General features: G+C 46.4%; 1 protein-coding gene across 41 annotated transcripts in view; it reads right to left on the bottom strand.

Moving 5' to 3' along the window:
- The window catches only part of Dst (dystonin), a 394,204-nt gene that overhangs the window by 110,303 nt on the left and 261,725 nt on the right, over positions 1–22,176 (bottom strand). For 24 of the 41 annotated variants that reach the window (XM_087565925.1, XM_087565930.1, XM_087565928.1 and 21 more), the window contains 9 exons: positions 13,592–13,720; positions 11,608–11,696; positions 10,692–10,830; positions 4,463–9,700; positions 4,186–4,335; positions 3,511–3,726; positions 3,129–3,278; positions 1,797–2,030; positions 665–817 (listed from right to left, as the gene is read on the bottom strand). In XM_087565925.1, coding sequence (XP_087422051.1) covers positions 665–817; positions 1,797–2,030; positions 3,129–3,278; positions 3,511–3,726; positions 4,186–4,335; positions 4,463–9,700; positions 10,692–10,830; positions 11,608–11,696; positions 13,592–13,720 — 6,498 coding nt within the window. Of the gene's footprint in view, positions 1–664; positions 818–1,796; positions 2,031–3,128; positions 3,279–3,510; positions 3,727–4,185; positions 4,336–4,462; positions 9,701–10,691; positions 10,831–11,607; positions 11,697–13,591; positions 13,721–14,567; positions 16,589–17,209; positions 19,895–22,176 lie in introns of those variants that run through there. The other 17 variants (XM_087565949.1, XM_087565954.1, XM_087565950.1 and 14 more) reach the window with 2 other exon arrangements.

The raw sequence follows: 22,176 nt of genomic DNA, 5'->3' as shown, positions 1-22,176 counted from the left end.
TCATAACGCCTTTCTCCTACTCTGCCTTGAGCTTCCTCAAGGGCCTGAGTGTTCACTTGCCTGCATATTACAACACTACTACATGACATTAACTGTAGCAAGGGCTTCATTCATATTTACTCAGCTTTAATAACAATGTAGCAACAGAAGGACGCTTAGGACTTACTGAAGGGAACCGAGATCCAGGGTCCTGACTAACACTGAACTGAATCAAGGCTACAGATAGTGAGTTCTCCTGACACCAAGACACAAGTTTTCCTCTCCTGCGTTTTTTTTTTTTTTTTTTTTACCCTCTTTCCTTAGATAAAAAAGAATGAATTACAGGAAAACCAGAGAAACAGAAATGGGCTGGTACTGGGAAAGCAATCAAACTGAAGCCTATTTTTCCTGATTTGCCAGTGAGTCAGCTGGCCATAAAAGGGTTACATTGTAACCTATCATTTACCTCCTTGATCGCAGCATGTCACTAAAACAACGTCAAAAGAATTACCTGGCCTGCTTTAAGTTGTAAATCTAGATTTAGGTACAAAGTTTGAATCTATTTCCGAGAGCCTGGGCACGCCTTGCTTCTGACACCCCTGTGTTTTCAATAACCCCAGTGGTCTCACAGAACTCCGAACCAAACCTAACAGGGATATACCGCTACTTATACCAAAAGGTCTACCTCTTGCTTGGACTGGTACTTCTTTAACTCCACCGTGCCATCTCCAATCACAAAGGTTTCCTGGTGACTAATTAGGCGGTTTTCAGTCTGGGTGAGGAGGTCACACAGCCCTTGGAGTTTCTCTTTGTACTCTTGCTGACGCTCTGCCACAACCTAAGATGGAGAAAACCCAAAACGCCGTCAATGGGCAACTTTCAACCCCCTTCTGATCTAGCCTCTTAACAGAACACACTTTCCAAACACCCCGCATTAAGCTTTTTTGAGTATGCTGTAAACATGATAGCACTGGAGTGCAAACAGAGGAAGGACAGACAGACAGTATGGTATGAGTATGTCCCGTATACACAAAAAGAGCCTGTTCGCGTGAAGACGCTCAGTAGAATACTGGCCATGCACAAGTGTAAGAGATGAACTTCTGATCGACAGGAAGAAACATCCCATTTCCTTAAGCTCCTGAAACCTGCGACACATAGAATTAATTCTGCAAAAGGACACCAAAAGAGAAGTTAGTCGTGACTTGTCAGTAAACATATGGATATGTATGTATATATATAGGTTATCATGCTACACACAGTGCCTGGATGCTTCAAGAGCAAAAGAAAACATTGCATGCATTATTTTTACTTCAACATTATGTTCTTCCCTCATTGCTGCCCTCGGACACTACCGTAACAGAATCCACTAAATCTAACAGATTCGTAAGACAAAATCTGCATTTCTATTTTCCTATTCCACACATTCTTATTACCTAGCTTACAGCAACAGTAGACACAGCTCATGTTTACTAAAATCTCAGCAGAGGCCAGGGACAGGGCTAAGGGTTTCGTATGAATCATCTTATCAGTGCTCATAATGCTACCAGATAAGCTTTCACCAGTGACTCTTGGATGCTCCTGAATGTTTTCTGGATCTCATTTTTCAGAGAGGATGAGGACTCTCACCTCGCAGAATACTGTTAAGAGGTCAACGAAAAAACTCAACTACATGACAGCATCCAGGTGAAAGACCGTGCCTTGATGTAAGTCAGGGATTCTGCTCAGCACCAGTTCCGGCCTGTCCAGAGCACTCCCTAGCTGGTCAGTATTTACTGATCAAGTAAAACAGTGAGCGCAATTCCACAAGAAAGGCAAACCTTCTGATGACCGAGCTCCTGCTCGAGCTGCAGCAGAGTTTCTAACCGGACCACCTCAGAGGTCACCAGCTCCTGCACGTCAAGGAAACACTTCTGGGTTGTATTCAGGAGTCTCAGCAGCTGTCTGCTTTGGTTGGGAGACAGATCTTGTGCGTAATCGGAGATGAAGGACTGAATGTCAAAGGCCGTTGTCTCCAGCTGCACTTTGGTGTGTGAAAGGTCTGTCAGCACATTCTGTGAAGGAAGCAGCACAAATGGCCAGGAAAGGGAGGTTAGCATGAGGTTCACCAACACTGGTAAAGCTCAAGTATGCTTGCTACTTAAATATGATCCCGCTATCATCCCTTAAAGGGTTAAGAATACGTTTTTAGTAACTCGTAAAAAAAATAGTTATTCATCATCTGGTAATAGGTAATTAAAGTTCTCTTCAAATTGTGTGTGATGTGTGATAACTGGTAACTCCTGTCTCCACCCCCTATTTCCACACAGAAGCACTAGTACTACAGATATGTGTTACCCAACCCAACTTTACACAGAGTCTAGGGATTTAAACTCTTATCCTCATACTTGCATAGAAAGAATGGCAAGCCCTTCATCTACTAAGTCATCTCTTCATTCCAATAATAAAGCATTTAAATACGATGGGAGTTAACATGCAAAGATATATATATATATGTCCCTATATATGTATATATGTGTATATATGTATATATATCCCTAAGGGCATTTTCTCCTCTCCTGGTAGATCACACTTAAAATGGCTCTATACACACACACACACACACACACACACACACACACACACACACACATATCTCCATCCAAAACAGCTTGACTCATCACAGTGAAATTGACATTAATGTCACAAAATAACTGCTAATATTTCCATATCCTTTCAATTGTGATAATTCACAAGGCAACAAGGAACATAGAATATTAATTAACAGGCTGTAATTTTTCTGACTGAGGTAAGAAACATTCCCAGTGTTCACGGGAATGTTGTTCAAATTAAGAGCCCATTTAAAAAGAATTTTCAGATAAAAACTTATTACCGCACAAACACAACTTGGGCTGCTATACTTTGACTAATTTGTAGCTAAGTCGGGCTTATACAATTCACTTGTAAAACACATGAACACAGATGTCAGTATGTCAGTGGCAGTGAGAATTCGGTATGGTGGATGGAATACGTTCTAGTGTTAGGTTGACTATGAAAAGATATCTCTTCAAGCCAAAGACAGGGAAATAATTCCTGACAGTCTCAGGAAGGTTGTATTTGTCCTGAACACTTCTTACACTAGATCTGCAGGTCGTGTGCATTCTGATACTTGCCTTAAGAAACTTCACACTGTTCTTTACAAGTTCAGTATCTTGGACGTTCACAGTTTGAATGTCCGCCACAGATCTGCTTTTCTCCGACACCCAATCTGAGTAGGACGTAAGTCTGTGTAGGAAGTCTTCATGACGAACTGCCAGCTTAGACTAGAAAACAAAAAATTATGCATTCATTTCTGCTGATCCCCCAAATTTCAAAGTCCTACAGTGATTCTGTTTGGAGAGTTAAGAACTGTAAAAATACAATACTAAATAAATAAATAAATAAATAAATAAATAAATAAATGAATGAATGAATGAATGATTGAATAAAAAACCCTCATAGTACAGTTTAAATTCTCAATCCCATTTTACTCGAAATTCACCATTTTTCGCCTACCGTTTCGGTGTCGATGGCAAGCGTGATCAGTTTCATCCTTTGTGAGGACACACTGCTGAGGGACTCGAAGGCATTCTGTAAACGTTCGTGGCTTTTGCTCAGCTCCTCATGATGTCTTCCGGGAAGGTCGCTAGGAAAAGACTTTAAGAATTCTTCTGCCAGCTTTAGGTCTTTTCTTAAAAATACAGCCATTGGAGCCAATCCCAACTCAAATGTCTGCGAAGAAATACAATCCAGATTCATTTACCAGGCACTAAAAGGCACAAACCCAAACCTGAAGTATAAGACAGAAGGGCATTCTGCTCTGTGGAACTGTGTATTAAATGGCACCATCCATGAACCAGTGTAACCCGGACCTGGATGTCTCCCAAAACCCATGCTTTGGACCTCGGCTTGGTGCTACAGGGGGGAAATAGAAACTTTGGGACGAGGATTTAGTAGGTGCGTTTCAGATCCCTGAAGTTGTTGACTCTCAAATGCCCGGGAGCACTCTGGTCTCTCTTCTTCTGCCTTTCAGCTTGAGGTGAAGAACTGCCTTGCCCACCAAACCAGATGCAACCAGACCAAGGGATCACAGGTTACAGCCTCTGATGGCATGAGACCAAAAGAACCTTCTGCTTAACTCCATTGTTGATGGAAAGTGGACAGGCATGTATGTCAGTGGATAATTCTTACCTCTAACTGCTTCAGCTGATTCTTCAAGGCTTCTAGACTGTTCTCCATGGCTGCCTGATTGTCTAAGGGGGGCTTCATATCTTGAAGCAAGGCCAGATATTCATGCATTTTCTCAGTATGCTGTAAACACTGTTGTAACCCATTGGAACACTAGAAACAAAGTTGGACACAGTAATTAACAGCCTTTATGAAAGAAACTTAAAGTCGGCAACATGTATGAGACTGTCCCCACGTTTCCCACTGGAACGGTCATGGGAAAACGTGTATGTCAACTTACTTTTTCTTTTGTGTTGTCATCAGAAGATATTTCTTTTGATCCAGAAGTACATTCTGAATGGTCTGGGGGCTCACTGCATAGTTCTCCAAACTCCTCATCTCTCGGCAACGCTGCTGTGTGCACACCGGAGTGCTCTACCCCGGCTTCTCTTACAGTTTGTGGGTTCGGGGTGTAGTGATTTCCTTCTTTGCTCTTGAGGTCACTGCAGTCGCATGGCTTTTCTTCCACCATCTCAGGAGCAGCACCTGGTGTTTGCTTCAAAGCTTCGGCCTGCTCTCTCTCAGCTGAATACCCATCCAATAGCAGCTTGCAAAACACATTTTTAAGTTGCGGTGGAAACAATCCAGACACAAGGCCTCTTTCCTCTGGGTTGCAGGCCGTCTGCGTTAATACTTTGATCAACTCAGATGTGCCTGGGGTTTCTTGGGTATGTTGGTCTTGCTTCAATATCTCAAGAAGACTTGCAATGCAGAGAGGGTCGCCTCTGTTCTCCGCCTTTTCTTCTGACGAGTTATTAATGGGGGAGACGCCAGGACTGGGCACATTGGATGTTTCATTTGGCAACTCAGACAAGATGGCTCTTTTAATTAAGTTCTGAATTGAAATTGTAGTCCCTGTGCAAGCCGAAGGGTCTCCCACGTCTTGGAGATTCATCTGAACTTTGTCTAAACCGCTTTTCAAGGTACCTCCATCCTCTCCGAACTCAGGCGTATGAACTCTCTCTTGGGGCCTGGGAGACGAGGTGCGTTCTCCGTGTGGCTGTTTCTCGGTGCGTTCTTTCTCTCTGCTGCTTTCTAACCGCGGGCAGCCCACATCTAAAGTGTTATCGGAGGTGTTTCTCACTCCATTCATATGGAGCTGAGCCTGCACAAAGTCGGTATTTCCCCCACACTCTGCCACACTTTTCTGAGGCAGGAGTGACAGTGTGGTGTCACTATGTTCTGGGGTGAAGTGAGGAATTCCTGCTTTTCCTTCAGACATACTTCCCTTGACACAAGCACCACTTGGCTGGATCTTGGCACCTGAAGGCCAGTCTCCTTGGGGAATGACTGGCTTCTCCTCTGCATTAGTTACTGTGGGTAAGTCGTCTTTCATGGGAGGAGAAGCTATGAAAGCACAGCTTGGGGTATGTTTGTTTGATTCCAGCACATCCACGTTTACACACTTATCACAACGCTCTGGAGAAGTGAACGGACCCGTCTCTTTCTCTGATCCTCCAGTGAGGGAATCTTCTTTCACTTGGCTCTTCACCCCAGAGGACCTGAGAGCTGAAGTCGGGTCAGCATGAGTCTCTTTAGAAGCCGAGGTGTCAAATATTTCTGCAAGAGTCTCAAGCAGAACAGGACTCTCACGGAGCCCCGTTTGCCCGTCCTTCGCCTCACAGTCAAGAGTCATGGTTGCTGTGTTCGGATCCCCTCTGTGTCTAAGTTCCTCGGTGTGTGTCAGTAGAGGGGTAAACAGACTCTCACCCGTGTTGGGGCTCCCTGTTGCAATTCCATTAGGGAAGGGGTTGAGACACCTTTCTTCTTCTCCTTCCTCTGGGCTGCTCATCAACCCTCCGTCCTCCCTAAAGCCTGTTTCCTGAATGGACATCTCACCTACCCCCTGGCTGTTTTTGCCATCTCTACCTTTAACCTGACCTCTTCCAGTTCCCCGCTGACCCCTGTTGCTTACTGTAAATGACAAGTGGCTTTCCTCTGAAGGTCCTCCTCCTAACCCTGCTTCAGAACAGACAATTTTGTTGGAAGGCTGGCCGTTTTTTGGCGATCCATTCTCCAGGTATTCGTCCTCATCTTTTAGAATGTCTGTAGAGCCTGGCCCTTGAACCAACTCGACGTTTTCTGAGGCGGTGCCTTGGGCATTAGACAGCGACACACCTGTAGTCGCCATGTGAGTGGACACACTTGCTCTGTCTTCCTCATCAGCTTCAGTGGTAAGTTCTGGATGGTTGCTTCTTTCCGTGTCTCGACCTCTCTTACCAGCCGATTCTGGCTGTAAAACACGTCCACGCTGCTGCTTTTCCAACGGACTGTAACCGTGCATCCTGTCTAGGAGAATCGTGTCTCTGACACTTTGGGTTTCAGCCCCGGATTCTTTGACGGTAGCGGTGTACAACTGGTTATGGCTAGCAGGGTCCGAGGGCTCTCCATTCTCACCTGCTACTTCTTGTCCTCCTCCCCCCCTGTCATCATCGTCCTCACTGCTGTAGGTCCCATTGTCCTCTTCATCCCTGTCACTACCATCACTCATATAAAGCCTGCTGCTTTCGATACTCTGTACGAAGCCTACCCCATCGGTATCAGATTGGCTTTCTTGGCTGGTGTCACACTCTTCTCTGTCCCCTCTCCAACGACCGCCGGGTGTTACTGAAGTTCCTAAGCTCTCTTTCCTTCCAGTAATTTCACCATCAGTCAAGGAGTCAGACTCACTATGCTCAAGGTCAGATGGGGTCTCGCTTTCGGGTACAGGCTCCGCTAACCGTTCTCTCATCTTGTCAGAGTCACCTAAATTAAATTGTTTCTGGTCAACTACATATAACTCAGGTCTCTTGGTACCCACAAGAAATCCCTGAGGAAAATGTACTTTGCCTCCCGCACTTAAGCTCTCATCCATTCCTCCTGGAGAAGACTCGGGATTTTCGTTCTCTTTCAAAACGTCATAAAAAATGTCATCAGGAGGAGGGGTCTTGTCATTTTCCTCCTGCAAGGTGTCATAGTCCTCTGGTTGCAAACAGTCGTGGTCGTCACCTTGAAGGATTAGGGAGTCATGGTCCTCGTCTTCGAACAAGGGGGTGTCATAGAAATAGTCATCGCTGTCGCTGTCTGTTGCCGTGTCGCTCTGCTGACCGGCCAGGAGGGATGTCTCATAGTCACCCGCATCAATGGCTCCTTTAAGTGACAGTGGACGGCAAGCAGATGGGTTGGCGTTGCATGAGCCATCCCCGGGGATCATGGTACAGGAGTCGTCTTCCACCTCAGACCCAGTTTTCTCCGTCTCACTTGTCTGCCGAGTGGTTCCGCTCTCAGCAGAGGCATCAGACATGTATTCATCACTGGAGTAGTGTACTTGACAATTGCTGCACCCATTATCTACAGGCGTCTGTCCACAGGGCGCCCCCTGCAGGCTGACGCTGATAGCTGCGATTCCTAGGAACTGGTCTTGAAGCTTTTCTCCTGTGCTTTGATCAGCCAGCACACTCTGGTCACCGGATGACAAAGTAGAAGCTTCGCATAAATATCCTGTGTTCTTCGGGGTATCACTAAAACTCCCCTGGCTGTGCCTCAACAAATCGTGGCTTAACAGGGCACTCAGCCGGGGGGAATAGTCAAAGACGGAGGGGCCCTTCTGTATATGGTCTTCATCCTCCGTTTCACTCGCATCACAAAGTCTACTGGTTTCTGATGTGCAGACGCCAGAATGGATACCTTCGTCTGGAGACGCCTCCGTATCAAGCTCACTTTGATTCTTAAGTTCAGGCTGTGTTGAATATGATGTAGGTTTGGGGACACGCACACTAGATGGACCGCCGGCCTTCTGAGCAACTGTTGTGTCTGTGAGGTTTTCTAGCCGAGGCAATTCGCCACTGTCCTCATTGTTTCCCATTTCACAAAGCTCTCCATTCAGGTCCCACTTTGCGTTTTCAAGAGGCCCTTTATGTCCAGGGTGTCTGTAATGACATTTATCAGAACCAGCTGCCAGAGTTGAACACCCGTGCTTTTCTCTACTGGAAGCACAATCAGGAGAAGCATCAGGGACGGGTAAGACAGACAGGCTTTCTCTCACGGCTGTGCCGGCTCCGAGCTCCGCACCGCAGCTTTCCAGGAGCATGCCCACGGCCTCCTCCAAGTCTCCATCATGAAGCAGAAGCCTGCGCCCTGTGTTTGCATCCATGTAGCTGTTCACCATTAAGTAAGATAGGAATAACTTCTTAGTCTGTTCTGAGCTCTGAGCTGCAACTGGCTCGTCCCCATCGGAACCATCCTCCTCTTGAGTGTAATGATGGGCTGTAGACGGCTGGAATTTGCAAAAAGAGAGCCACTTCCTGGCGTTTTTGCAAGCTTCCAAATCTCCTAAGTCTGGCATTTTGTCTGGCAGCGTCACGTGTTTTAAAACCGATGCTGTGTTGTTATCTATGATCCCCAGCCGCCTAGCGGCATCCAGATCGATGACCTGAGAGGTTTCTGGGAAGTAGAGAGCCGCGATCTTCTGTCTGCCATTCAGAATTTTGCAGGCTAGTTCATTTGTAATCAACTCTTGCTCTAAGGAAGAAGCTGTGGGAAATATTTCACCAGAGTGGGGCCAGATGAGTCCAACGTAGCCCCGCTGAGCCTCCAGAACCAGCAGTGCACTGCTGGATGTTATCAACTCGCACTGGACCGCTTCATCCACCGTTAATCGCTTAGCGGGATTCGAGTGCAAGATCCCACCTGTCCGAACTTGGTAGGTGAGGATACTGCTGGCAGTGTCTCGGTCAATCACTCCCTCTGCCAAGGCCTCCTCCACGGTCATTTTCTGACCGGAGTTGCAATCGACGAGACCTCCAGACAGAAGCTGGGCCCCTAACAGCCTAAACATGGTCTCTCGGTCTATGATTCCTTCGTGAGCTGCTCTCAGGATGCTAACGCTTCTGCCACACTTCAGTGTTATCCTGCCAGCTTCCTGTGGTCTCACTGGTAAAAGCCACATCCTGGTATTTTCCTGCAAAATACTCCTCTGCACCATATCAGTTAAAGATACCTTCTCAGAAGTGCACGGGTCAATAAGATCTTTGCAAGCAGCTTGCCTTTCCAGGACTTTGGAAAACAAGGCGGAGGAAATCAAGTTCTGTTGGAACGCCTTTTGTAAGGTCAGGTGTTCACCCGTGGCTGGAACAACCAGGGAGTCTGTGGAGAGCAGTATCTCCAGAACTCGGATGGCCACGGACTCCGAGATCACACCCCGATCCAGAGAATCAAGCACAGGGATCATGGTTGGCGAAGCCGTAGAAATGATTTGCTTCGCTTCATTTAGTTCTTTCAGTTGGCCCAGAATCTGTTCATCGACGAGGCCGTGCCTTTCAGCATCTTTGAGGTCAAAACACTTTCTTAACTCTGGTGAAATTAAACCAGAAATCACTAGCTGTGCTTCAAGCAGCCTGATCCCTGTTTCATAGTCGATGAGGCCTCTTAAAACTGCCTGAAAGACAGAAAGGACCTCTCCGGTTGTCTGATTGATGGTACCCGCAATCACTTTATCTGGCTGAAAGGGAAATGCAGAAAGGCCTCGGTCAGTCTGGTCCTCCAGGCAATTTCTTGCAGCTCAGGTGTTTTTGTTTTATAATAATATACTTAAGCATTAAAAAAAATGATCCTCTACTTACCAAGATAGCTTGTGAGTGTTAGGCAGCTCAATGCACAAGTGACCTACGTCAGTGATCTACTGAACAGCACGGGATGTGATAAAGCTTTGAAAACAACATGCATCTGTGAAGTGAAAACTGAACATCCGTGTACTGACAAGGTTAGTGAGGACACAAGAGTAGCCTGGCAGGGAGGAAACAGAACACAGATCCATCCAGAAGGCAAACCATGCTTTCTGCATCTGGGTGAGATTAGAGTCTAGTGACAAGAAAGACAGCATCAACTCCATGCTACTGATGTTTACAGCATACAGACTTTTCCAGGGATAAGTAAAAGACTTGTTACGTACCCCCCCCCAAACATGACAAATCATGTGGAAGTGTTCCTGGGAGTCACGGGGTTAAAACAACAAACACCTTTTAACTATCGAACATTCTGCCGGGCACATTACTGGGAGTCAGACAAGTTTTAGGTGATTCCTTTTTTTTTTTTAAATAAAAAAAGATGTGAGAGTATTTTCACTTTAAGACATAGCCTCCCACCACTAAAATAACCCTCATGGATGTCTGACAATCAAAAACCCCCACAGCGTATCTCAGTGGTAGAGATGACCCACGGGCTCTTTTCTGATCATATTTTTATAATAAAACCCTGAACAAAATATTGAAAGAATGGCTTTGAGAAGAAGAGTTAGATGATGAACGAGTCCTCTTTCACCATGCAAGGCAGAGATTAAGGCGTAGGATGATGGTCTGCACATGTAAGATAGCATTTTAAAAACAACAGGAAGCCTCCAAATTCTATCCACAGACTCTCCGCATATAAACCCCGAGGCGCGTTACCATGTGTTCCCAGTCATGCCAGACCTCACATCTTGTGAGGAGCGTTACCTTCTCCTCCACCTTGACCTTCGCCTCTCCTGAGGGTTGTAACTCTTGCTGTTTCAGAGATTCACTGAATAATAAATTGTAACCTTCCTGCAGAGTTTTCACCTGTTTCTCCAAGTCACTTCTGTCTTCCTCTGTCAGTCTGCAATATACACAAAGTATCAAGGGGGCCATGTCAGCCGGCAAGTGTAACAGGATGTAACTTGCTTCAGTGTTGCTACTACATAGAGCTTGATCTGGGTGTTTTTTGGGCCTTGAAATGATGACACATGAAACTAAGGAGCCTGTATGAAATATCCAAGATTCTTTTCTTTGAGAAAGAGACTAAAGAGTTAAACTAATAATAGGTCAGTATCTCTCTAAGAACAAACACACACACAGAGACCTGAGTAACTACTGCCAAGCTGATCAGGGACAGACTCTCAAGAAATATCACATACTTGTTTTGGGGTAACCATGACGAGTACATCCCAAAATGATTTAAGACAAGGGAAAACTTCTTTATCTGAATCACTGGTGAAAAAGGGCACTAACACCCCCCACATGCCTCACATCCCCATGCGTGTATTCTACGAACACACACGCACACATAGACCACATTTATGCCATTTTCCAAAAGGTAGTTTCAGAGTACTATGAGGAATTAAAACATGACTCAGAGCCTGCACCACTGTTCGATGGCTACTAATGTTCAACCTGTCTGAGCCTGTTTTCTTGTAGCAGCATGCCCTGGCGTGGTGAAAGCTAGCTGTGACACATAGCTAAGTCCACATTCCTCACGTTCTATTAAGCTAACCACGATTCCTTTGCGTTCCACTTTTACAGTGTCAGGGATGATGCACACTGCCCTCTGTCTGATGAGTTGATTTTCAGAACGTAACCCTACACGGAATAAAAGGGCTAACAAAAGCCAACATACTTGTCTCCATGTTTAGCCAAAAAAATCTGTGTGTTTTGAAGAGCTTCCGAGAACTGCTCCTTCTTGGCTGATATTTCTTTACTGGAAATCTGTAAGGTAAGAAGGCACATTCAAAGCCTCCCCACAGAAAGAGTGTTAAATAGTAACTAAAAATACAGAATTTTAATCAAGGCGAAAGTGGCAGGTGTATTTTCTGGGTGACACAATTAAGTAACGTAGCAGCTATCGGTACGGCCTAAGAGCTCAACTCTCCTCAGCATACACAAGAGAAAGTGCAGTGCCCTCTATTAACAGTGGTATCGTCTTCACAAGGGAACGCAACCCATCACAGTTCTTGAGTCTGTTCCGGCCCAACCATGACTCTGCCAAAGCCCAAAGGCTCAGAGACCCTCCCTTGAAAGCACATCTCAGGAGACCTGTAGATCAGGTGGTAACTGCTAACCACAGCTCCCTCCATCCTATGCCATCTCTGGCTACCAGAGAAGACAAACTCATGAATTATGGGAAAAGGGGTTTGTCCAAGACTTGTCCAGAACCCCATTTCCATTTGATCAAAATTTCCATTCCTTTTTTAAAAAGATTTATTATATATAAGTACACTGTAGCTGTCTTCAGACACACCAGAAGAGGGCATCAGATCTCATTACAGATTGTTGTGAGCCACCACGTGGTTGCTGGGATTCGAACTCAGTCAGCAGTCAGTTAAGAGCAGTCAGTGCTCTTAACCACTGAGCCATCTCTCCAGCCCACAAAGTTTCCATTCTTATAAATGAATAGGGATGAGAGGAAATATTGGGCCAACGAAAAGATGAGTTTACTAATTAGTCAATTTGCATAGTCAACTTGGTATGGCTATAGGAAATCATGAAGCTAAATGGAATCTCTGAGGACTCATTGTGCACATCAAACCACTCTGTCCTTCAGAAGAGAAAGCAGGTGTTCTGGTAGAACTGCAGTTAGGGCCACCATCTTATTTAAAAGTGTCCGTATGTACTAGGCCTAAATCTAAGGAATGTTCTGGAGAATGTTGACATAATATGAAGACACCAGGTGTTCACAATTCGTGCTTCTTGAAGAAACTCATTCTCTCAAGACATCTTTGCTCTCAGGCTTATGCGCCTTGTTTGAATGCCTTCCTGTCTGACAGTGAGAAGGCTGGGAAGAAGGTATTTTAAATCAAGCATTTGAGGCAAATTACTTTGGAGTCTTTTGGTTGAAAAGCCACCAAATGCTTTCTGAATTCTTGGGTCTTCCATTTGTATGATATCACATCTCAAGGCCAGCCTGGGCTGCAGAGCAAGGGTAAGACTAGCCTAGACCTTGTCTGCCCCAAACAAAACTACCCCAACAACAGAATACAAACTAGCAGGAATTCCTACCATCAATAAAGCACTACTACAATTTATATCTTAATGCCAATGTCCTGAGCTTCAAGTGCTACACTGTGGAGCAAAACCAACTGCCTGCTACAGTGTCCTAACACACAGGTAGCAATGGGCAGGGGAAAGAAGGGTATTCAATGGGAAGAGTGTACGGTGCAGAGGTTGGACAACAAAGCCTTCCTCATGAAATAGAAAAGGCTCCGGAGAGGTCTACTTCCTAAACACTCAACATTCACAGCCTAGACCGTATTCTCCATGTCTGACATGGGTGGCCCGTAGGACTGATGACATCACTGGTCAACAATCCCAATCATTCTAACCAGGGAGTTGATATATAAGATAAGGCTATAACCTAGTGGCTTGCTAATAATGAGGTCAATGAACACAGTTCTGGCTTTGGAACAGGACACCCTTTTCTCGATTATTCTAACTATGCCTCTTTGGGCAAAAATGCCTAAGGGCCTAAACTATTTAATTTTTATTGTAAAAGCTTGTAACTCTGGTGGGTGTGGGGGTTAAGGTAAAGATTGATGGCTTGTGTTTTGTAGACTTATGACTCAGTAAATTCCACCCAGTTGGCATTAGGACCTCTGTAGATGTACCTGTTGCTTAGAGAAGTGAGGTTTCCCAGCTCTCTCCCCATCTCCCAGTGTCTCGCTGATATTTGATACCCATTTCTGCAATTCTTTAGCCTTTTCAACATGCTGTTTCTTCTCTTCATCCAGTGACTTCTGACAGGTACGAGTGGTTAAAGAAAAGAGAAAACAGAGAAAGATACATTCCGATAAACGACTGAGCTTCTCGACTAACCTCTCCTCTGTGCTGAAAACGAGAATGCACAAATGTTTCCCATTATGCACACGGGTTACTGAGATGTTTTATTCATTCACTTAACCATGCCCAACACATCGCACAGCAGATGTCTTTGGAGACGGGAATGGCTGCTCTGGCCACCCAGCTGCTTCAGAAGTATGACAAATAAGCAAACTCAACTTTATTCATGAGATGGGGAGGGGAGGTTTGGGAATCGCTGCCTTTACATTAGCATTACAATCGCGGATGCCCTGACAGATGCTATCAGACAAAAGGAGAGAGCAAAGGGAGAGAGAGACCAGACACAGAGGATGCTCCTCCTCCAAAACCCAATGCACTTGTTAGACTTAATTCCAAAGTCTCAATCGAAAGAAGAGGCAACAGCGAACACTTTAATATGTAGAGAACATCACTGCCTCCAGGAATCGCTCTCCAGCCTCACAGGTCTGGAGCACATTTGCATGTTGTCTTGGATCCAGGTCCCGTGGTGCTCTGCGAGGTACTCTTCCAGGATGCACAAAGTATGATGTCATAGACGTGTTGAATCGATTCAGTGTAAGGACTACGGGAGGAGGTCAGGAGAAATGAGCCCCTGAATGTGTTGATGCTCACCATGCTCTCCCCATTTTCTAGGTAAAACCCATTTACTTCAGTGAGATAAGAATTTTAAAAAGTAGCTGTTTCAAGGGTGGCCAATCGTTTCTTGCTTTCAATCTAAGAATGAGTTTATATTTTCTGAGTAGGGAGCTATTTCTAGCCTGCAAGAAACTAACAGCGTTTCGGGCTGGTGACACAGTTCCTAGGCTGCACATTTAGCGGACACCATCTGCTCTGAGCAGATGGCAGGATGCAGCCGGCACGGCCTCTGTACGGAGTGAAACGCCCTACTGGGAAGAATAGTAGAGGTTGGATATCCCAGTCCCCAAGGGTTCAGACACTTCTAACAGCTTAAGTCCTGTGTGGAAATCAAAATCTGCTTTCTCCAAGGCCTCTTTATAAGTCAGCTTTCTTTTACTCTGGGGGCACATTATATTCCTGACGTATGACTTTTGATCTTTGAGTCTGGTGGCAATGAGGACATCAATGATGCCGACTTGAAGGGCCTCTTCTATGGACAGCCTCGAGTTAACCTGAGGCTCTATCAGGCCCCCTGTCAGGTACTGAAATTCCAGGCACCGGATGCCCATCTCCTTACTGATGATATTAGCATTCACAGCTTCCACCACTGACATCATTTTACTAGTGACAGGGTGGCCGATGCCCGTGATCACTAATTCACACTGGCGTAGCTGCTGGGCGAAGCCCTCATCAACGAGGCCTCTATGCAAAGCCTCGGCCACCCTGTACTTTTTCCCAGTTAGGGGATCAATGATCCCCCCTGTACTGACTTGGGCTTCGAGGCATCGGAGGGCTGTAACCCTATCAACCAGGTTTCTCCGGGAGGCTTTCAGCAAGGAGATCCGTTCCCCACTAGCAGTCAGCCAATAGCCTGCAATGGGACTGTACAAATTCTTCTTGGGAACTACCTTGCTCAGCAGAGAGTCAGCCAGTTCTGTTAGTGTGGTAAGGCCTTCTTGATACTTTTGGACCAAGGCTTTGTCTAGCATTCCCTGCTCTATAGCTTCACTAACATTTAACTGCAGGCCAGTTTTCGTATCGGTCAGCATGTGAGAAGGATGCCCATAGGAGTCAAAAAATGTGGCTTCCTTCCACTGATACTGCTGCCCAGAGAGTTCGAGGTAAACACTCTTGTCGATCAGGTTTCTCTGGAAAGCCTCGAATGCCGTCAGTTCTGCCCCTGTTTTAGTATCTACCACGGCAATTTTGTGAGTCTTCTCTATGTTGAGATTGGATATTTCCCTCTCCCCGAACGGCAAGAGAAAACACTGGCAATCTACGTCAAACACACAGATCTGCAGTAACTCTGAATAATACAGAGCCTGCTTGTTGTTGGGATTAGGGAAGACTCTCGCGTTGCTGGACGGTTCGTGCAAGAACTGGAGGACGGCGTTGTTCAGCAAGCCTTGCTGCACAGCCGTTTCCGGGGGAACACGGACGCCTCTCACGGGGTCAATGACGCCCCCACTGGCAATCTGTGCCTCCAAGATATGTTTACCTTTCTTCCTGTCCAGCATTCTATTTTCCATGGCCTGGAACACTGACAGCGTTGTATTAGTATGGGAATATCCCAGAACTGCCTTCTCTGCCTCTAGGAGCCTATTCCTGAACTCGGGGTCGACGACACCTCGAAGGACTGCGTCTTCGACACAGTAAGTCTGACCAGAGATGGGATCGATAATAAAACCTGTTGCAGCCTGAGCCTCCAAAAGGGCTAGAGCCATCATTTTGTCTATTATGATTTTCTGGGCGGCCGAAGAGAATGACATCTTTTCTTTGGAAGATTCTAGATACAGTCCTGCGATCGAGGTGGCCTTGGTCAGAAACTTGCTAAGACTTCTCTGAACTTCTTCAACAGTCTTCAGACCAAGCCGCAGCTGCTCAACTGTTCTCACATCCAGAAGCTTTGCCTCGACCAGCTGCCTGCCAGTCACCATGTGCCTGAGCCCTTGGAACTGAAACTCATCATCCCTAACAGCGCATGCTTGGTTAAGGTCAGGGTTCTGGGGAGTCTCTGACTCTACGCCTTTCTTAAGGAAATCTCCCTTGAGTCCACCAGACGTTCTGGACCCTTCCAGCATCCATCCACCAGCATTGAAACCCAGCTTCTTCTCTTGTGTTAAGGCCATGACTTCTGTATGCACGCCGCACTGTTTGCTCTTTGCTATCTGCAATAGGAATGTTTAAGATGTTAAACGTGGCCCAAAGAGCACGGCACCTTATCAAATAGTCTCTGCCCCATTACAATCCCTTGTACAATAACTGGGTGAAGAATTGCCAACCCAGGGTAGGGATAATGATATTCTGAGAGACTCAAGTGTTAGCAACTAAATACATTAAGAGTGGTCTGTGGGAAGAGGTCAGAATGAAACCTGGCCACAGAGTACGCTAGATATTGAAGGTAATATTTGATTCTTCTATCCTTTCCCCTCTTTCCCCTTGTAGTTCGGGGACTCTATTCCTCGGCCTTCTGCATGCTAGAGAAGCCTTCTACCACTGAGCTTCACTCACGACTATTTTCTATATATTTTTTTTAGATTAAGTCATATTAAAATATTTACTTCATCCATACCACGTGTGTCTCATCTCAAGCATTCAGAAGTCAGCGGCAATTTACAGCAAACGCAGCCAAAACTGCTGGAAAATTACAGTTTTTTTTTTCTCCCCTCGCACACAGCTAAGCATATAAAACTGTTAAAAATCTAGTCTTGGATGGGGGAGGGTGGGGAAAGGAATAAAAGAAGAAGCCTGACACGATCTAACTAATAAGGTCTCAGGCCAATGTGTACCTCTAAGGGTGTCAAAAGCTTCACCAACTCCCTTTCAAGTCTGTCATCCTGATACGGCACAGGCGGTCTGGAAGGACGCAGGGCTTGCTCCCTCATTGTCTCCAGTTCGGATAGCCTCGTGAGTGGGTTTTTATCATCAAAAGTTATCTGTACTTCAGTGCTTGTCTGAGAAAAATACTCCGAGTAGCATGGCTGGCTGCTTTCCTTGTCCAGCGGAGCCCCGGGCTGTCGGAACTGAACCTCCTTTGGAAGGGGTTCAGGGGCCCTGTGTTGACATTTTCCTTCTGCCTGGTGTGGTTCCTGAGTCCATCTGGACAGTGGAAGTCTGGCCGTTAGGTTAAGGTGCCCAGAGTTCCCGGCGGAGATCTCTGCAGGGTGGCGGCACTCTCTCCCTGCCATATCAAAAGCCGACGTGAAGCTGTGGTCCTGGGTCGGGCTCCTTTGAATTTCGCACTGGAGCAGAAGTAACTGCTGTTCCTGTTCCTTTATCTGCTGGTCCATTTTTTGCTTGAGGTTTTCAACCTCCCGTCTCTGGGCCAACAGCTCCTCCTCAAGCTTCCGGCACTTCTGATAGTGATTCGCTTCTACGTGCTGGCCTTGCTGCATCTTCTCGCGGTAGCACTGGAGCTGCCGCTCGAGTTCTCGGATGTTCGTCTCCCACAGTTTCGCGTTCTCCTGCGCGCGGCAGTTTTCTCTCTGGAGAGACACAAAGTCGTGCTTGATGCCCGAGATGTCGTTTTCCGTGATGACCTTGGACTCCATTAACTTCTCCATCTTCTTCCGGAACTCGTCTGCCGAGCGCTTGAACTTATCGGACTCTTCCTGCAGCAGGACCATCTTCCTGCGGGTCACCTGCTCCTCGATGGTCTTCAAGTGCAGTTCGTCCTGCACCCTCTTCAGCCTGTCGTTTAGCTCCTGCACCTGAGCTCGCTGAAGCTGAGCCTTCTGCTCTTCCCGCCGCTTCTCCTCTTTGGACGCGTTCAGCTCCGCGCTCAGGCTCCTCACCTCCTTCTCCGTGTTCTGGATGACAATGCTCTGCTGGTCGCACTTCTGCTTGAACTCGCTCACCAGGTTTTGGCTTTGGGCGAGGTCGTCCTCCAGGCTCTTGATCTTCCGGTGGAAATCCTGTTCGGTCTTGGTCTGCTTGTGCAAGTGCTCGTTGGTGTTGCGGAGCTGGTCCTTAAAACCGTCCGCCTGGACGCGCAGCGCTTCGCATCTCTGCTGGATGGCCTGCTTCTCTCGGACTACGGTCTCGGACTCGGCCTGAATCCTCTGCATCACTCGTTTGGTTTCCTGATTCTGCCGCGTGAGCTCGTCCACCCTTTGCTTGAGCATCTCCGCGCACTCGTTGCTCTTCTCCAGCTCCTCGTTCAGCTTCCGGATTTTGTCATCGTTCTCTTTCTCCGCTTTAATATTCTGAAGCAACTGGGCGTGGCTCCTCTCAAACTCCTCTTGGAGGTGATCGGATTTCCTCCGGCAGAGCTGCCTCCTTTCACCTGAGGGCTCCTTCTCATCCCGCGAGTTTAAATGCTGGATGTTCCTCTCGGCCAGCGCGTGCGCCCTGGTGACTCTGTCCACTTCCCTCTGGAGCTTCCCCTTCTCTTGATGGAGAGACTCTAACTCCAACTGATAGCTGTGCTTTATTTTCTTGAGATCGTTTGCTTCCTGCCTGACCTCTTCGGCCTTGTCCGTCGTCTGGTTGAGCTGCCTGCCGAGGTCTCTGAGCTGCTGGGAGTAGCGTTCCTGGGCCTGATCCTTCCTCTCCAGGTCCTCCTTGAGGCACCTGAGTGTGCTGTTGGTCTCGTCCAGTTTGTCTTTCAGCAACCGAGCCTTTTCCTCTGACGACGCCTTTTCGAGCTGGACCGCGCTGAGTTCCTGCTTCAGCTCTCTCATCTCCTTCTCCGCCTTTCTGTTGGCGACGGTCAGCTCGTCCACCTGCTGCTTCAGCTGCTCCTCCTTCTGTCTGTCCAGCTCCTTCAGGGCGCCTGCCTGCGCCGCTGCAGCGCTCTCTCTACACGAAAACTGAATTTCGGTTATCTTTCTTCTTGCCTCCAACTCGATCTTTTGCTTTTCCTTCAGCTGCTTCTCGGCCGCCTGCTTCTGAAAGGCCAGGTCCCGTTCCATCTGCCTCACCAGCCTCAGCAGCTCCTCCTCGCGGTCGCGCTTCCGCTGGAGTTCTTCGGCCAGGGCCAGCTTCTGCTGTTTCAGATCACTGAGGCTCGAGTCCTTCCTGCGCAGATGCTCTTCCAGCGTTTGCCTGGTGAAGGTGTTCTCCTGCAGCTGGCTCCGGAAGCTGCGGACGTTCTCCTCCACCGCGGCCCTCCGAGCCTCGGCCTCCGCCGTGAGCTGCCTCACCCTCTCCAGCTCCCGCTCGGCGGCTTCCTTCTCCCTCACGATGGTCTCCAGCTCTCGGCGGTACTGCTTGGCCTCACTCTCCGCCCTTAGCTTCTGCAGGGCGATGTCCTCCACGTTCCTCTGCTGCTTCCTCAGTTCGTTTTCAGCGGCCTCCTTAACTTTGGGAAGCTCTTCCTCCACCCGAGATTTCTGTTTCTTTAGCTCAGCCACCATTGTCTCCAGTTCACTGATCTTTCCTGTAAGCTTGCTATTCTCAACCATGGTCGCTTTCTGACGCTGCAGCAGATCTGAATACGCCCCGTGTTCAGAATTCTCTTTAGACCTTTTCATCTACAAGAAACATTTAGAGGGTCAAAGGCGTTCCATTGAAATAGATCCTGCAGCCTCCGGAGCAGTACTTACGAGACCAAGGGCGCTCAGATGCAGAACAAGCAATCGCCACCAGCACCAGGACCTTCAGAGCAGAAGCCTCAGAAAGCCAGAAGCGAGGAGACAGAAATCCTGCAAGAATGTTTGTTTCCCAAAGAATGCCTTCTGCCCCTCAGAAGACAATTAGCAGGCTTGGGGTTTTGAAGCCAGAAAGGCCTCTTCAGAACATGAGTGGGGCCCCAAACTTTTACAGATATAAAAAAAATGAAGCTTTTCTCATGATATCCGCTCTAGTCTCACATGCAACATGATACTGTCAGCTGAGAACAACGCCACCATACAGGAACCGAAGAACGCAAGATTTCGTTTTTCAATAGCGGAGTCCAGTGGAAATTAAACATGATACGCACAGTTCCATGTTTAGGATTAAAGAAAGAGAATGTCGGAACAGAGAGCCAGAGTCGGAAATGATGCTTTAAAACACAGGAAAGGAGAATTACGCAAAACATTGACATTTCTAAGTCAATGTTTATGAACGCAAATGTGACAGTTACAATGAAGGTCATTGCTAATGCAAAGGCAGCGTCTGTCCCTGACGGCTTTGGAGAGATGAGCTCCAAGCACTCATAGGTCGTTGTTGTTGGCATGGATTGCCTAGAGCCATTTTGTCAAGTCCCTTTAGATACCCCACAAATACAAAGATATTTGTGTAATAGGAAGCATTTAAAAATATATACGTAAGGATTCAAATCCATTGTACCAAATAAATATCAGAAAACCTTCTAGCAGCTGGGAGGACTGGGAAACTAAGTATCAATTGAAACCCTGCATGTTTAGACTTATTTATAAATAAATTCTAGTTTTCTTCCTCAACAGCTCCAGACAGGATCAGTTTGAAAAAAAACTGCGGAGAAAAAACAGCTGAAATAGAAATACGGAAATCGTTTTATAGGTAAGCTTTGTTTTCACTGAGATATATGTGGATTTCACGAATTTAACTGGTAAGGAATCTTTCTCTTCCCCCACTTTCTTGATCTCTGATAATTTGAAGCTTCAACGCTCAGCTTCCTTCATTAACCTCCCCACGGCTGTTAATACGACTCCACGGAGATACAAGTCTCATCGGCATATTGAAAACATGAAGTCGTCTCAGGGCACAGACACGCACACCTGTAGTCCCAGTACTCAGGTTGAAACAGGAGGGTTTCGAGTTCTGGCCCATCGTTCTGGGTTAACCAGAGAGCCACTGTCTCAAACACAGAAACACAAAATTTAATTTCTTACAATTCTTTCTGGGAACCAGCCCCTTGTCAAATCTCACTCTGAAACATAGCTAAGCTGTTACCAAGCTGTTTTCCCCTGTTTTCTCCTACCTCAGCAAAAAAATAAAATTTATTGCTGAGTCTTCAATACCTTAACTAGAGTAATCTTGTTAGTTTAATAATTATACGTTATCTAACTGGCTAGAATTATTTCACAAATGCTTAAAATTACTTCCAATAACTTAGGTCAATTACTGACTTTCCATCTTCCCATCAGATTTACTCATGAAGATCAGTTCCTCGGAAGGTCTCTCAGCTCTATGCGGAGAGATCAATAACTTTGAGAGTTGGGTGTTTATATCAACTACAGAACTTGTTCACCATATCAAATACGCACCCGAGCGTATATATAGAAATGTTCTATATTTCTCTAACACTTCTGAAATAATCATGTATCTCTGCTTGTATGTTGATTATGAAAAATTGTTCTCTCAGGGCAGTTTATCCTGTAGAACTTCAAGAGTGTATCAGAAGTACTATTCTTTAGGGGTCTAAAGCTCGCGTTAGTTACATAATCTTTTCTTCCTTTTTTTCTTTTCTTTTTTTTTTTTGAGACCGGGTTTCTTCTTGCAGCCTTGGCTGTCCTGAACTGGCTCTGTACACTATGCTGGCCTTGAAGGCGAAGAGATCCGCCTACCTCAGCCGCTTGAGTGCTGGAATTAAAGGCATGCACTACCACCACCCAACTGAGTTACGCATTTTTAAGGATAGTCCATTACTATGACCCTTACACAGAAGGGTGTTAATGTTTATTTTAAATCATTGTCTGTGTATCCTCAAAAACCTATACTGTTTTTATTTTCAATCCATTATCAATTGCTAGTGCTTTGGTAACGATAAGTATTTAAATCTTTGAAAGTATCTTTGGTTCTGTCCATTTCTATCTTCTAGGAACTGAGCCGAGGAACAGTTAAACATACA

This window comes from Rattus norvegicus, chromosome 9, assembly GCF_021556685.1.
Source record: "Rattus norvegicus strain SHRSP/BbbUtx chromosome 9, alternate assembly SHRSP_T2T, whole genome shotgun sequence".
Taxonomy (NCBI): domain Eukaryota; kingdom Metazoa; phylum Chordata; class Mammalia; order Rodentia; family Muridae; genus Rattus; species Rattus norvegicus.
The sequence above is the reverse complement of the archived record's forward strand: the minus strand, read 5'-3'. Positions and strand labels throughout refer to the sequence as shown.